The 16,773-nt window shown below is 42.2% G+C and overlaps 1 protein-coding gene across 1 annotated transcript in view; it reads right to left on the reverse strand.

The window, feature by feature from the left end:
• Window positions 1-16,484, reverse strand: part of LOC308282975 (transmembrane protein 235) — a gene marked incomplete at both ends in the record, with an annotated part of 24,946 nt that extends 8,462 nt beyond the window's left edge. Inside the window, 3 exons of the mRNA XM_080723362.1 lie at window positions 11,324-11,461; window positions 12,454-12,528; window positions 16,313-16,484. Of these exons, the coding sequence (XP_080579488.1) occupies window positions 11,324-11,461; window positions 12,454-12,528; window positions 16,313-16,484 (385 nt within the window). The remainder of the gene's footprint in view (window positions 1-11,323; window positions 11,462-12,453; window positions 12,529-16,312) is intronic.
• Between the last annotated feature and the right edge of the window lie 289 nt (window positions 16,485-16,773).

Genomic DNA, 16,773 nt, shown 5'->3' on the forward strand with positions numbered 1-16,773 from the left:
GTGCGTGCACTAGTCTCCTTCATGACTACATTAGGAGAAGGATGCTGAAGAAGGAACTGCCGGGTAAGAGGAGAAGAGGAAGGCCAAAGAGAAGGTTCATGGAGGTTATGTAGGGAGCACAGAGGAAGCCTAAAGAAGTAGAAGTGCTACTGAACAACTAAAAATGACTACAATACAACAGCTGTGGACTTATGCTTTAACTAGGGTGACTAGGGATTGTCCCGGTTTCAAGCTGCGAGTCCCAACAAATATCTCTAAAATACTAATATGTCCCGGTTTTCAACATTCACTTCAAAATTGTCCCGGTTTTCGCCAGAATTAAAATAATAGTAGCTGTTTTCAGTGGTTGCATTATATTTATCATGTTCTTTTCATGAAAACATGCTCACCAACCAATCAGAAAGCATGAACAAATTGCGTGTCTGAATACAATGCTGAGGCTGTTTGTCAATCACTCACTGCCTGTATGCAACCCTACAGTTCGTATGTGCGCGAGCACGAACGTTAGAGAATGGGCGCGTGCATGGTGAACGTGCGCATTGCTTTGAGGGTTCCGGTTTTAGGGAACAGTGGTTTGCGCCCCGGTTTGAGCGGCTGAATATATGGTCAGCTTTAGCCTAACTTTAATGGCGTGCCACAATACATTTAGAGATCGATCACAAGAAAGACAGAAGCTTCAATGCTTGGCTCATCAACAAGTTGTTCTGTATTCATGCAAATGAGCAGCCCAAACAAGGATTTCCCCGCTGTCTCAACGGCTACTTGGATGAATTCAAGTACTATATAGTTTGTAGCATATACACTCTCCTAGCACTCCTTGACCACCTGCCAAAAAGTCCATGGCACTTTCCCTGACCTTGTGCACTTGTAAATCGTTCTCAATTCAATCCAGTTCAAATAACTTTATTGATCCTGCTGGGGCAATTAGTTTGGAGCAGCTTATAACAAGCTGAATAAGAATGTCTGCCAAAATTGAAATTTGACCCCCACAGATGGCAGGCTTATCATAACCCAACAGCAGTGGGTTATGATAGTTTTTAAGGACATTTGAGAAATTGCTTAGTCAGGCAATTTACCAAGGATGGCATGTGTCACCTATAAGCCAGTCTGTGTTTCTGAATTTTAGAAAATATTAAAGGGCAATACCAGTGATCTGGCATGTTTAGCCACTGATTATGACTCATACTATACCTGACCTGACATTGCTTGCAACCATTTTCCAAATCAATGATCATTAGCATTATCATGACCTTTTAATGCATTTTAAAGTGCAAATTGATTTGAAAGGATCCACTGAAAATAGTTCCTGAAGAAGAGATTGTTTTATAGACAAATTTCAAGTGTAACCACCCAATGATAGTGTATCCAAAATTGACTCAAATATCTCTGCTGTCGGGCCGAAACCTCCTAACACCAAAATGTAAATTTTCAGGAAAATTAGCTCAAGTGTAGTTAGGAGGTTTTGACCGAAGGGCTTTTTACTACTTTTCATTGGTTCAATATTATTTTAACCAACACACAGACGTAAAGGGTGTTCAATAGCACATATTTATGAAAAAAAGAGAGGGCCAATCGGGTGGAGTTAGCTGGTTTGGCAGAAAGTGTGGAGTTAGGAGGTTTTGTCCCAAGCACTTTTTACTACTTTCCATTGGTTCAATATTATTTTAGGGTGTTCAAAAGCCCTGATTTATGCCAGTTAAGAGGTTTTGGCCAGACAGTGACGATATTCAAGTTCAAGTACCATTAACATTTTAATGAAATAAACAAAAATCCGTCAGAGGTAAAAAATGGTCTGTTTATTGCAAAAGCCATGAATATGACCTGCAGCAAACCCTATACACCTCACCTAATTTTGCATCGTGGTTCTGGAGGAATCCGGCAATGCAATTCTTTCTCTTCTCGAACAGGTGAAAATACAGAAACAAGCAGTAGCAAGGCCCCAAGTTGTTTCGCTGGCCAGATTTAAGAGCACCGGTTGCCATTAAACTGTCCGCAATGACTTATATTAAACCCATGAGCAAGATTTATGCTCTGCTTCCAGAGCACATTCTGTTATAGGTTTAGATTTAAATGTGTCTACTCTCAACTATGTGTCCTCTGCTGTGACTCAACGCCAAAGGTTAAGTCACCCGTTCACCTGCAGAATGTGTTCCATTATACACTTAATTTAACACCAGTACGTCGCTGCACCGATACAGGGGACACACCATCAACCAATGACCTGTTGTGGGGGGTTAATGGTCCATTCACCCGCCATAAAACCGAGCAGTGTTCCGTGTTTCCATGGAATATGCCTCTGAAATGTCTCTGAAACAAGCTCCTGAAAAAACCACATCTTCTAAAAAAATAATTGGCCTCCCAACCTGCCAGCCATGCTCTCGCTGACCCTGACACCACTCACAGAGAACTGACCATAGAGCAAACAACTGCTGTCAGGCTGTCACACAGTCTCACACTGCCACCTCTCGCAGAGCACTGACCGCCATGTAGCACTACACACAGCCCCTGGCCAGCGGTGTTGCACCAACTTCTGGGCCCTGGTTACAAGGATTCACTGCAGGGCCCCTTTCATGAATGTTCTTCATAGGGAGAGGGGGCTTAACCCATTTAGACTGGGAACGCATTTATTACACATTATTTTGTGCTTTAACTATTGAAAAATAGCAGATATACAAGCTCACAGCGCGGCACCGAGTGCTCAGACTTTTTCATGTGAAGGACCCCCAAAATGATATGTATTTGGCCACGGACCCCCATCTCAAAACCACGGACCCCCCAGAAGCAAATTTTGAGTTACAAATGTTCAGTTAAAACTTTTTACATAAATAGCAGATCTACAAGCTTGCAGCGTGGCACTCGGTGCCGCGCTGTGAGCTTGTGGTGCCGCGCTGTGAGCTTGTATATCTGCTATTTTTCAGCTAAAGTACTAAATAATTAAGGCCCCCTCCCCCTTGGGCCCTAGTAACTCAGTCCCAATCCTCGCTTGCAATGACGTCAAAGTGCACACTGAGTTCAGTCGAGTTTTAACAGTCAGTTAAAACAACCACACCTTGTCAGTTGACTGGCAGCAATGATGGGCAGTAGTAGCACTCGTCTCGCTAGGTTAAGCACACGTTTAGCCTCGTCTAGTAGGCATTTAGCAATGAATTAGGCTACTTGTTCCACCGTTGTTGTTTTCATCAGTGTCCAGAGTCAATGCACTGGCCAACCCTGAGTAGGGTCGGTCAGTGCGAGCACTCAGTGCACCTGCTGTACAGTAGGGTGCCATGGCGTGCACTGAATGTTTGCACGGCAACGCACTGAATATCCTAACGACCACAGAGCACTGCAGTGCTCTCAGTGTGTATTTATGAACGCACTGATTAGTGCGTTCATAAATTGTGCAATAATTAACCCAACTAACCCATTTAAATTGATTATACAGAAAATAATCTTGGAATGCTTTGGTGGTAAAGCATGCGGTTCACTGTTGGTGTGAATGCATCCGCCTCAAATACAAAAGTAGGTCGGGAGTGGCTTATTATCGGTATCAGCCGGTAACACACGGGAGTCTGTCCCCGTTACAATGCGCTAGACCCCTGGGAGATGGACTGCTGAGGTGGAGTGCCACACCTACCATCAGCTCCCAGTACTTGCCAAGCCGTGCTACTCATACGCTGAGTTGCCGGTGCCCGGAATCAAACCCATGACCTTACGGTACAAAGGCGAGGGCTCTACCGACTGAGCTACCCAGGCAATGAAACATTGTGGTATTTAGAGCCATGTGGGGGTTAAATCCATAGTTATATATAATAGGTTAAATCATCCTCCTGAACCGCTCCCATTAGATTTCGTGGCCATCCCCTCAATGATTTCATTTCTGATCACCACTCCCTCGATTGCGCATAGTTTATTTATGAGGAGTTGCTCACAGAGACGAGTGACGTTCTCCTCTTCATAGACATTAATTTGCTAAAGTATAAGCTCTATATGTCTGATTTATTGCAGGCCGCTGGTTTTATTTTTTGATTGCCCGTTTCCGAAATAATAGGCTTCTGCTTGCGCCGCAATTTGGCGGGGGTCAACATTGTGGGTTGAACTTGAAGAATTAATAAGCACAGGGAGATGGAGGAGGAATTATTACGCAGCTTGGATAGATGTCCCGTTGACAGAAGTGGTCTAGAATGCGGTTCCTTGCTGCAAGCAGTTGACAGTGTGAGCGCATACGCATCAATTAAATATGCAAGAATGTTGCAACTTCACCCCTCCCATTTGCACCGAATATACCGAATTATATATGAGAATGTGGCCTAAAACAGTTCACAACACATTCAATGCGTTGGTGTGTAAAAATATATTTTATTTTTGACATGTTTATTTTTGTGTTGTCCAACGTATACAACTTTTAATCGTGATTAATCATACGATTTGTATAGTTAATTACGAGATTAATCACATAATAAAAATGTTTTTTGTTTGAAAACTACAAAATGATGGAGCTTTCACAAACTTTATTAATTTAACCAACTTCTTTAAGATGTGATGTGAAATACAATGTAAAGTTTTATTCTGATTCAGGGCGTAAGTGGTGAGTCAATTATAAAAACTCTATTACAATCTTTTGTGTCGATTTGTTAAAATTACACGCTCCTAGATTGTTCATCAAAAAAAGTGAAGGATAGATTAAAATTATCAATAGTTGCAGCCGAATACTGTAACTACTACTACACTATTGGAGGCGCGTTGTGCCCTCAGAAATCAATGCCTTTAACAGCCTGGCAACACTATAAAAGTAAAATATACTTGTTTGTTTATACCCTGTTGAGTGTGATTTGTTTTGTATTTAATTGTGCACAGACTGTTAAAGCAAATGTCCTCTATCGGGGACAATAAAGAATTAATCTGAAACGTTGCAAAACTTTACTCCAGTGATGTATATTGTATGGATGTGAACTGAAAACTACTTCATGGTTTTTGATTATTACCTTCGTGACTTTGACATTGTCCTTGTTCGCTGTGTTGCTGCTGCTGTGTGTGCGTGCGTGCGTATAGAAAAATGGCGTATAGATTTAACAAAAAGATGAATCAAGGGGCGTCTGGGCGGTGCAAGTGTGACGTTCCTGACCACCACCCAGGAGACTGGGGTTAGAATTCTGAACGGTGCCTCAGGCTTGGCCCCGGCGCTGCAACCAACACAATATTGGCCATGTTCGTGCTGGGCGGGAAGCACATGTCTGATTTAACCGCAGGCGAGCGTGCACGTTTTACAGAGTGTTACTCATCAAATTCTGTACATGTTCACTTTGTGTGCTATCACTGTTAACACAGCGTACACGTAACTATTAAGACCCTTGAGAGGTGGTGTGAACATGCTAAGCTGTATTGGTGCGTGTGCTTTACACTCTGTGCAGGAGTTGTGGATCTCAACCCCCGCTCTCTCTCTCTTTCTCACTTCCCCCAGGTATAAGCAGGTAAGCTTGGCTGATTGATTGCGTGACTTGATTGATTGTTGTGTACATTGTTCCAGGATTAATTCCAGCCCCCAAGCCAGTGGGTTAAAAAGACCAGCTTTCTCCTGCTCCCTTGGGCTTTCCTCTGACCACTTCCAGCCAGACTGCCAGCCTAACTGTCTGTGAAAAGTATCAGACCCCTTAACTGATTACAGCCCAGGATCGATAGGTGTAGCAGTAGGCCTACTTATGTTTAACCTTTTTGTTCTCTTGTGTTTTCTTCTGATTAAGAGTTTAGGTCCCTCAATTGTTTTTGATTCATTTTTAGTTACCTCTCGTTTGTTTTCCTGAAACTAAGAAATTTCAACAAACCCTTAATGAGTCTTTGTTTGCTGGTGGTTCTTGGCAGTGGCAAGAGATGTGCACCACAAAATGTGGAACAAACTCCCAGAAAACTGCAGGTCCGCTGCCACTCTTATTCATTTTAAAACAAGACTAAAGATCTTTCTGTTTGCCGCTGCCTTCGATTGAGTTATTCTTCTTGTTCTCTTTTCTTTTCTCTTCTGCACTGTAACAAAATATTATTCATTTTTACTTATTTTGTTTTATGCATCCTAATGTCATTTTATATTGTGTTTCCTTTGCTCGATGTTCTGTGTAAAGCACATTGAATGGCCTTGTTATTGAAATGTGTACAAATAAAACTGTGTTGCCGTGCCTAGATACAGTCCAAGAATATGCAATATGTGCTGGAGAAGTGCAAGAGACTTGTCCAACAATGAAAAACATTGTTATGACCCCGATAGGCAGGGTCAGTAACGAAGAACATGTCTTGGAGGATAGAAAAAACAAGTATGCCCCGAGTCAGTCTGTGTTATTCAAGCTGGGTGTGTGAAATTCCCAAGAGCTCTCAAGAATACAGGCAACTGCCCAACAATGAAAAACATTGTTATGACCCCGATAGGCAGGGTCAGTAACTGTAGTGGCTAAACAACAATACAATCAAAAGGGCCACTGAGGGCACCAGGATGAGCGAATCATACACAGAGTGCAGGGAAGGAGTCCATTGTCCAGACAGAAAGTGCATTCTTTGTTTGTTGCATTTATTTCAGCTCTGGATCACAGTACAAAAGTTGTAAAATTGTCTGTTAAAACATATCCCTGTCCTGCTGATAAAAAAAAAACATGTACCCTCCTCCTCCTGGTGCAACTGACTGCCTCTGTGTGCTCATTAGTTAAACCCTGCTGTGCTCCCAGATGAACTTGAACTCCGCCCATGAACTTAAGTATTTAAAAATCCACTCGTCCGAGACAGTTTGCCCTCCTGGCTCCCAAGTTGTGGAATAAACTCCCTGTCGCACTTAGAACAACGGACTCACTCGCTAGCTTTCGCCGTGGACTGAAGACTCACCTTTTCAGACTCCACCTAAACCCTTAGCACTACAGAAAATCAATGACCATATTGAAGCTAGTTAGCATTCGTTTTTTTTAGGTTTTTAGAACTTGATTATATTGTGTTTTTTTTCTAGATAGATATCCATTTGCATTTGTTATATTGCTGTTGATGTACTGACATATTATCTTGTTTATTATTGTGATGTTTTATCTGCTTATTGTAAGTCGCTTTGGATTAAAAGCGTCTGCTAAATGCCTAAACTGAAAACTGTAAACTGTATTTAACTGCAATTCAAATTAACTGAAATAATACATTTGTAACTAAATTAATTAAGCAAAACAAAATAACTAATAGGAATCAAATAATATAGTAAATAAATGGCAAAATACTGAATAGCTCCCACAGTAAGAAGAAAATGTCTTGGAGGATACTGCTTTGAGTCAGTCTGTGTCATTCAAGCTGGGTGTATGGATTTCTCCAGAGCTCTCAAGAATACAGGCAACTGCCCTATTGCCCCAACAATCAATACATAACAAAACAACAATACAAGAAACCTTGGCGGGTAAAAACACTATGCTTTGTGTCCTTCAAGTTGGAGGTGTGAATTTCTCCAGTGCTCTCAGGCACACAGATCGCCAAAGAATAAATAAAATAAAATAAAAGCATAGATGTAGCATTGGTATAGGCTGGCCTATACCAATCTCTGTGCACTCCACAAGCCTGCACCCATCAGCAGTAGCAGTAACAGCTGTAACCAGGGGTGTCACGCCAAATTCTGGGCCCTGGGTACAAGGATTCACTGTGGGCCCCCCATGAATGGGAACCCTATGTTTCTATGTCAGTGGTGCTCAAACCTTTTCATGTGAATGACCCCCAAAACGATATGTATTTGGCCATGGACCCCCATCTCAAAATATTTAGTTCCAGGGACCCCCCAGAAGCAAAACTTTAGTTTAGTTTTTCACTTAAAAAATACATATTCAAAGATTTGCACACATTTTCACATCTTTTCAAAAAAAGCAGATCTACAAGCTTGCAGCACTGTGAGCTTGTATATCTGCTATTTTTCAATATATAAAGTATAAAATAATTAAGGCCCCTCCACCTTGGGCCCTAGTAACTCAGTCCCACTTTCCCCCCCAGTGTGACGCCCCTGGCTGTTACGGCAAGCATTTTATGACACAGCCATGTATTTTCCCTCACGTATAATTTACCCCTCGGCCTAGGATTGGATTTCAACCCGTTCTGAGGTCGCCGTGGTGCCATGTCTAATGGCACAAACCTTTTTCTGATGGATTTTCTGTTCACTTCAGAACGAAGCACCCCAGCTGACAGTGCACACTGCTCATAAAAAAGGCATCCTCATTCAAGATAAAAAAGGGGATCGGCACATTCTGGTCCCATTTGCTGTATGCTACAGTGCGTAATAGACCCAGGAATGTTTTTGCTCAAGCAAGATGGGCCTACTCTTAGACTATTACTAAACGAGAGCTGCCCTTAGTGAGTCTGCCAGTGTTTAGGGTTATGTTTGCTACCATCCCTCAAATACCCTGGAAGAAAATTGTCTCTGTAATACAGCCAGGATGATTATATGGTAGTCGGAAGATGTACTGTAGACTGACAGTGAAATTATCAAAACGACACATACGGCTCGGTGAATTCTTAAATACTTAAATTAAATTGATGGAACAATTTCCTCACCAAAAGGAATATTGTATTGTGTAAACCACATTGACAGTGACTGTGATCTTCCTTTTATAGTGTGTTTTTGCTCTGTGTCCAATAGGTATTTCCTTTTAACCCAATTCAGACCTCTCATACTTTTTGTGACAAGGACCCCCAACATGATATGTTTTTGGCTGAGGACGCCAATCTGAAAATGTTTTATGGCAAGGGACCCCCAGAAGAAAATATTTGTGTTGATAAATATAAAAATAACATAAAAGATGTTCAAAAATAGCAGATGTGCAAGCTTGCATCGCGGCACTAAGTTATCTCTGTCAGCTTGTAGAGCTGCTATTTTTGAGAACCACTGTTCTAAACCATTGTTCTAAATCCTAAATCCTAATCATAAGAGTTGTCTAAAAAACTAAAACTTTTAATTTAAAATGACACAAATGCTTTCCCATGAATGCTTTTAATGGGTTAAAGCCAAGGAGATAGGTGTTCTACTTCTTTCTCTTTTTCTTTCTTCTTCCTTCTTACTGAATTCAAATGTACTTTTATAATGTGTTTCCTTTGCTTTGTTTTATGTAAAGCACAATGAATTGCCTTGTTGTTGAAATGTGCTTCAATGCTGCAAATTCTCTGCCACTTGAACATGATGATCATTAATATCTTCTAACTGTGATCAATGCCAATGAGTGCACATGAATAATTAAGTATTTTGTATCGTGTGGGTAGTCACCATTCCTGACCTGCAAGCCATTATTTAATTAAAGCAAATCGAGGAGAAAACCAGCAAATATTACATCCCATGTTACTGAGAAACACAAGCTGACCGGAATAATGATTATTTATGCTGCTCGAGTCGCCTAGTGTGAAACAGGTGTAAGTAGTTCTCCATGCTTACTGAACATAAAATCCTCCATTTGGTTAATTAACACAGAGGAACTTATTTTGTATCCTATCAGTGAAAATCCAATTCATCGTGACAGCCTCTCACATATAATTATCTACTAAAAGAACAATCACTGTTAGTTACTTACTTAGACCATGCTGCAGTTCCTAATCTAAATCCACTCCATCTGAAAATGTCTTGATTTTCTTTTTAGCATAAGTGCCTCCTCTGCATACTCTAGTAACTGATGAACAATCATTACCTCAACCCAACATAACGTCGCTGTCGGGCAGAAACCTCGTATCTCCAAGTTTCAAATTTGTATGTTTTTTTCCCCCGCAAAGTAAAGCCCTGCTTCATCTCTAGAGACTGTTGCACAAAACTAGTGAAAATAGCAGACAGTGAAAAAAAACGCCTCGCGATGCGAGGCATTGTGTGCTTGTAGATTGCTGTTTTCACTAGTTTAAATCATTTTTACAATGCTAAATACAAAACGAATGGTTTCGGACATACAAGGTTTCTACCCGACAGCGACGATAATTAACTCAAACGAGATCGTTTTAATGTCTGCACAGAGATTTACAGTATGCAGCCTTCTGGCTGCAGCCTTCAGCAAGCGTGTTTCACCCAAGCCAAGTAGTTGAGATGTTTTCACGCAATCCTAACAGCTGTTATACTGTACTGTATATACGTATGAAAACAACAGTAAAACCAAGACCAAGACTAAAAGAGTCTAAAAGCCCCAAAAGTGTAAACTTTGGCCTGAGGGTGGCATTTGAGGAAAGATCATTGGGTCACTTGGTTCAGGGTTATACCTTTAGGGAGCATCAATGCACTCCGCAAGTTTAGATTTTTGATAGAATTCAATTATCAAGATATATATCTTGATTGACAGCAAACGATAGATGGATGGACAAATGATGGACGGACGGACGGACAGACGGACAGATGGACGGACAGACAGACAGACGGACAGACAGACAGACAGACACGGGTCCACGGGTCCATCACTAGCGGGCTAAAATAAATAATCGTTAGAATGAACATTGCAAATCAGACTTTATCTTAGCCTATAACACTTACCGAAGCACTTGCCTATATCCTCATTGACCATACATCATTTAGATAGCATTTTTTTATATGGACCGATATCAGGCCATTTTCGACTTGGCATTCTATCATACATCAACACTATAGCCTAGTGTGTATAGTTTTGATGTACAGATTATTGATGTTTTTGATTGTTTCTGATTTTATCGATTTTATTGAAAGGTTCTTGGTTTACCTACGTTATTAGATTACTATTTCTATTACCTTGTACTGTCCTTGCTTATTGTAAATCACTCTGGATTAAGAGCGTCTGCTAATGACTAAATTGTAAATTTTACTTTACCGATTGTGTGTATACGGGTAGTATGTACAGTATTAATGGATATCTGTAAATGTATGTTTTGTATTTATAGTAGTATGGGTAGTGATATGTAAGTACAGCACAGCAAGTCTACTTTTCAATGGTTCTGTCTGTGTGTGCAACACTGTGTGTGCAACTTTTATATAATATAACACAACATTGGATTTCAAGGATGCCCCTTTTGCAGCTCAAGGAAGACATGCACGCACACACGCGCACACACACGCGCACACGCGCACACACACACACACACACACACACACACACACACACACACACACACACACACACACACACACACACACACACACACACACACACACACACACACCACTCAAAAGTGAGTCTGCAGGACATACTGTATACCCACCCACACACTCATTTAAGAGCATGCATGTTGTACAATATTTCTTGCCCACTGGGCCATGACTTAATGACCTTGCTCATGCTCAGACCCACGCAGTATTCACATTGTGACATGAAGGCCTCAGGCCTCAGATCTCTGGGAGGAGAACAGTTTGACTTACTGCAGAAGAGCAGATAGGACGCTGTGCAGGCCAGCAAGGTGGGACTGTGAGCCAGAGAGCTGACCAGACCAAAGATCCAGCCAAACACCAACAGAACCAGGCTGAGGGGCAACACGATGACTGCAACCCTGTGCAACACTACAGACACACACATAGACAGTAGATGAAACAACAGACACACATTGACAGTACATAAAAAGCCATGTGCAACACTACAGACCGACATTGACAGTATAATGAAACAATTCAACCCTGTGTAACAATACAGACACACACACAGTGACAGTAAATTAAGCGGTAACCAGAAGGCTCTCCCCAAAACACACTTGCCACCATGTTTTGCTGAGATTAAGTTTGGGAATAAGGTTGAGGTTAAGATTAGGAATAAGGTTAGGTTTAGGCAGAGTTTTACTTAAAGGGGTACTGTCACCTAAAGGGGTACTGTCACTTTAAAAAGTCATCTTAAAATATGACGTCATTGTGGGAATGCGAAATTATAAGCCAGTCTAATTAATTGACTGTACTTGGACTACTTACTGTACAGGTCAGCTGTTGTTGGGCGGCGAGGGGCAGATTACGCTGTGACATGAGTTTCAGACTATTTCAGACCGTTTTCAAAGAGACCACGTGACCTACTGTATCATACTATTATAATTTCGGGGCGTGTCAGCGGGCCTTTAAGTGACGTTTAGGAATACCTGGTAGCGAACCAGATTTGAACCCAGTTATTGCGCAAGTGCTCACATTTATACCATTGAGCTAATAGAGACTCCGGGGATAAATTGAACCTTGACCAACAGGACGAAATTTGTGTCGGATCCTGTGTCTAGGTGAGACATGACCTTTGACACGATCAAAATGTCTCAATAGAAGAACAGGGAGACAATATACACGTACCGCACCCCAACTGTGTAAGTTATAAAGTATTATACTTTACCCATACCGATAGCTGATATGAGGGTGGTACACGAGGAAAGATCATGCGGACTACTTTATCACAAAATAATTACATTTTACAAAATCGCTGATCTACTAGCTCACAACGCGTCACAGCATGAGGCTCTGGGTGAGCTCGTTGTCTTTTGGAATGAAATGTTTCACCTGAAGTGTTAATGGAGTTACAAACTCACCCAGAAGGTGTCTCTCTACATCTGACAAGTTGGAGGTATCTGCCAGAAGTGAGGGGACGAGGAAACTGCTGTTCCCTGTGAAAATGACAGAGAAGGTGGAAATCTATACACATTTATTTATGTATTTATTTATCAGGGACAGTGCACATTAATCAATATGTCAGTTTTGACATCCATGTAAATGAGCCAGAGTATAGCCACAAGCAAAATTTCATCTGTAGCTCCTGAAGAGGCTGTTAAAAAGTGGTGATATAAATTTCCATACAAAAACAGACGTATCCTATCCCAGCACAATACACAAGGGGTAAATTCACGAGGGGTAATGTTGCGTCCGTCCAGCCTATTCCAACACTGTAATGCAAAAAACTCACATTCAAGTATTTTTCTCTTGGAAACCGTAAGGGCTACAGTTTCAAAACTTGGAGGGGAAGTTCATAATAATTATTACCAGTAAGACTCCCTAATCGGGAGATAAGCGACCGTCAGGTCGCAGCGTGATTTTAGGGCAAAATGTGTAGGAGCAGTGTCCAAAAATGTGGTTGAAAAAAATCGGCCTGATGGTGGCGCTGAGTGTAGACATAGTGTGTACCGATTTGGGTGATTTTAGGGCAAAATCTGTAGGAGCAGTGTCCAAAAATGTGTTTGAAAAAATCGGCCTGAAGGTGGCACTATATGGGACAGATCCATGTTGATGAGATGAGTGTAGACATACTGTGTAGCGATTTGCGTGATTTTAGGGCAAAAATTGTAGGAGCAGTGTCCAAAAATGTGTGGCGCTATATGGGACAGATCCATGTTGATGACATGAGTGTAGACATACTGTGTACCGATTTGAGTGATTTTAGGGCAAAAATTGTAGGAGCAGTGTCCAAAAATGTGTTTTGCAAGAATCCGCCACATGGTGGCACGAGAAGAGGGCCATGTGAGAAATGAGGGGTGGGGTCTCCGCGCCGCCGAGGCGGACGAATAGGTACCGGCCCCGGCTCTCCCGGTCGCTCCTAGCCCGAGTTACGGCATTTTATGTGCGCTGCAGTGGCAGGGGGTCCTCCACTGGGGGCGCCACCACCAGGAGTCGGTGGTCCCCGGGAATTCCCCGTGAGCAGCCCCGTTGGGGTGGTCATTTGGTCATTTTTGCACATTTGGTCATTTTTTACATCTGGGGGTCCCCCAGGGACCTGGGGGTCCCTGGAGCTCCGGGGGTCCTTGGAGGTTGTAGTTTGGCAGGCAAGGAGTGTGTGTGCAAAATCTGGCATGGATCGGGGCAACGGTTGCGGAGATATGAGCAGGGCAAAAGTGTGACATGTGACGTGTGACAGACAGACTGACTGACGGACAGACTGACTGACGGATGGACTGACAGTTTGTGGAGGTTTTGATAGTAACTGCGACCTAACGGTCGCAATTACATCAGTCGGCCTCATGGTGGTGCTATAACAGCCCACTTTACGTTTTGCCCTGTAACTTTTAGGTCGTTTTTGATTGATTGATTGATTGATTGAAGAATTTATTAGAAGTTTGCAATAGAAAAAAGTACAGTTTCATGACAGTACAAATCACTGGTACAAGGTCAACTAAAAGGAGATCCTAGAAAGCCGAGGCTTATTTCCACAGAAACCACACTTTAAGTATCTCATATAACATTGAAAGACAGACGGATAGAACATAGTACTTTATCTAGGATAATATCAGTTTCAAAAGCATAACATCAAATACAAAAGGCAGAATACAAAGAAAAGGGGGGGGGGGAGCATGGGGGCTTAGTCTATTTACAAGTCATGGGTAGCTGCTGTCTGAAGGTGACTTTTCATACCAATTTTGAAGGAGGCTAGGGATTTGCTCTCCTTTAGGGCTTGTGGAAGGGCGTTCCACATGTTGATGGTATAGCAGGAGAACGAGTTAGCGCCTTGTTTAGTGTTAAATCTACGCTGATGATGATTAGTGGAGCTGCCTCTGGTGTTATGATCGTGAACATCCTTGACCTTTAAGAAGTTTGTCAGGTACATGGGAATCTTGGAGGTGTAGTGTATCTTGTACACCAGGCCCATTGCAAGATGCTGTACTCTGTCAGCTACTTTGAGCCACCCCACGCTTTCGTGGTGATGCTCGGTAAGGTGGGTCAGAGGAGGGAGACCAAGCACAACCCTAATTAGTTTGTTTTGGGCTGTTTGGAGCTTTAGCTTTAAGGCAGCTGGGGCGTCGCGATACCAGACAAGGACTCCGTAATCAATGAGGGGCCCAATAAGAGCACCTCCTAGTGTCTTTCGGGATTTAATATTGATCAGCGGGGCAACTCTTTGCAAGAAGCGAATTCGTTGATTGACTTTACTGATTACCTTGGTGGTCATTTTTTCACTGGATAGGTTAGCCTCCAGGATGCAACCCAGGTAGCAGATGTGTTTTTTTCTTTCTATCACAGTGTCACCTACTTTAATTGTGAAGTTCTCAACTAGGCTAAGTTTCTGACTAGATCCAAAGAGGATACATTCAGTTTTGCCTAGGTGAATTGAGAGTCTGTTGTCATTGAGCCAGGTGCAGATCTTGTTAAGTTCACAGTTAAGGGCCTTTTCAACCTGCAATATGTCTCTGCCTGAGACTAGGAGAGCCGAGTCATCCGCGAACAGAAACAGATTGCAGTCACAAGCAGATGACATGTCGTTTACGTATATTAAGAACAACAGTGGTCCTAGTATACTCCCTTGAGGTACTCCACAGTTTACTGGGAGGGGGGGGACAGGGTTCCGTTGACTTCCACCATCTGTTCCCTCCCCACCAAGTAAGAGTGCATCCATCTCACTGCTGTGCTATCAAGACCAATAGCTTTGAGTTTTTCAATCAGAATAGAATGATCGACGGTGTCAAATGCCTTCTGGAGGTCCAGCATGACCATGCCGCAATATTTGCCATCGTGAATTTCACGTTTGATGTAATCATTCAAATAGATGAGGCATGTATCTGTGGAATGGGACTCTCTGAAGCCAGACTGGAACTCGTAGATCAGTTTATTCTCTTCAAGATATTTAGCCACCTGTTCATAGACAATTTTTGGAAAATCAAGGGAAAAAAAAGAAAAAAAAAATGGTCCTAAAGAAATTGAATTCATTACCTAGAGTGTGCCTAGAGGTGAGCCTTGTCAATACAAGACAAGTAGATAAAGGACAGAACAATTACCCTACAGTAAAACATTATGAGTGTTAACTACACTTTTTTTTTACACAGCATTAAGTCAACTTCAGGATTTTGCTGCATACTCCACATATTACCACTCTAGGCCTATATTAATTTAAAATAATAATAACAATTCCCTCTACAATATTATGTGATCAGAATATTGCAAATCATAAAGTGAATTCCTCCCAAGGGATCAATAACCAATTTAGTCTATGCACAATGCATAGCCTAAACAAGTGTCCATGTCTGGTAAAGAGGCTGCTCCTAAATGCTCGACAATAATTGTCTGCCTCAGGCCACAGCCACACTTTACTCTGTTATCAATATAAATCACACATTAACTTGGAATATGACTGGAGCAAACAGAGAAGGAGAAGGAGATGGTCGGTGTGGTGGTGGTGAGTCCTGCTCCTGCAGGTGCATTCGCGCGCAAAAGTGGACTAAATGCCACAGTTATTAAGCTGAATACACTTATTAAAAATCACCGTTAGAAATTAATCCGACAAGAAAGCATCCTAATATATTTTTCCCCATAGCTGCCTGCCACTTGCACCGACCGATCATGACCGCGCGGTTGCATCTATGGAGACCAATTAGTTCTTAATCGCGGTCGATTCACTCCAGAGATTAGACAGCTGATGATTTTTACAATAACAATAACGAAAATGAAATAAAATGTCTACTGACATACCTTCATAGGTCGCCCACAGTCCGGAATGAGAACTCAAATCTTCCGAATCGGTGTAGTTTGGTTTGTCCACGTCGATGATGTACCAATATTCGGTTCCAATCGCCACGGCCAGTAAGCTGAAACTGAGCATACCGGTGAACCCCGCCACAAGAACCACCACTCCATACCTCATTGTCCCCCCTACACCTGATTAGGAGCTTCTTAAATGGAAGTATTATCATTGATTTGGACACAGCTGCCGCCCAACATCACGACCGAGGCTCCTCTGTGCGTAAAAGCTCTCCAGCAGCAGCAGTATCCTCCGTTGAAAAGTGCTGCTTGTTCATCCTTGTGCAGGTGGAACTGGAAGGACTGCTTTAATCAGATATCGTAAACCACTTCACAATGCACAGATGTTGTAGGCTAGTTGTTCCAGTAGGACGGAAAGGACCAGATAGATGCCAGCACCGTTGCCACGTTAT

The sequence above is a fragment of the Nannobrachium achirus genome (assembly GCF_963921795.1).
Source record: "Nannobrachium achirus genome assembly, chromosome: 4".
In the NCBI taxonomy this organism is placed as follows: domain Eukaryota; kingdom Metazoa; phylum Chordata; class Actinopteri; order Myctophiformes; family Myctophidae; genus Nannobrachium; species Nannobrachium achirus.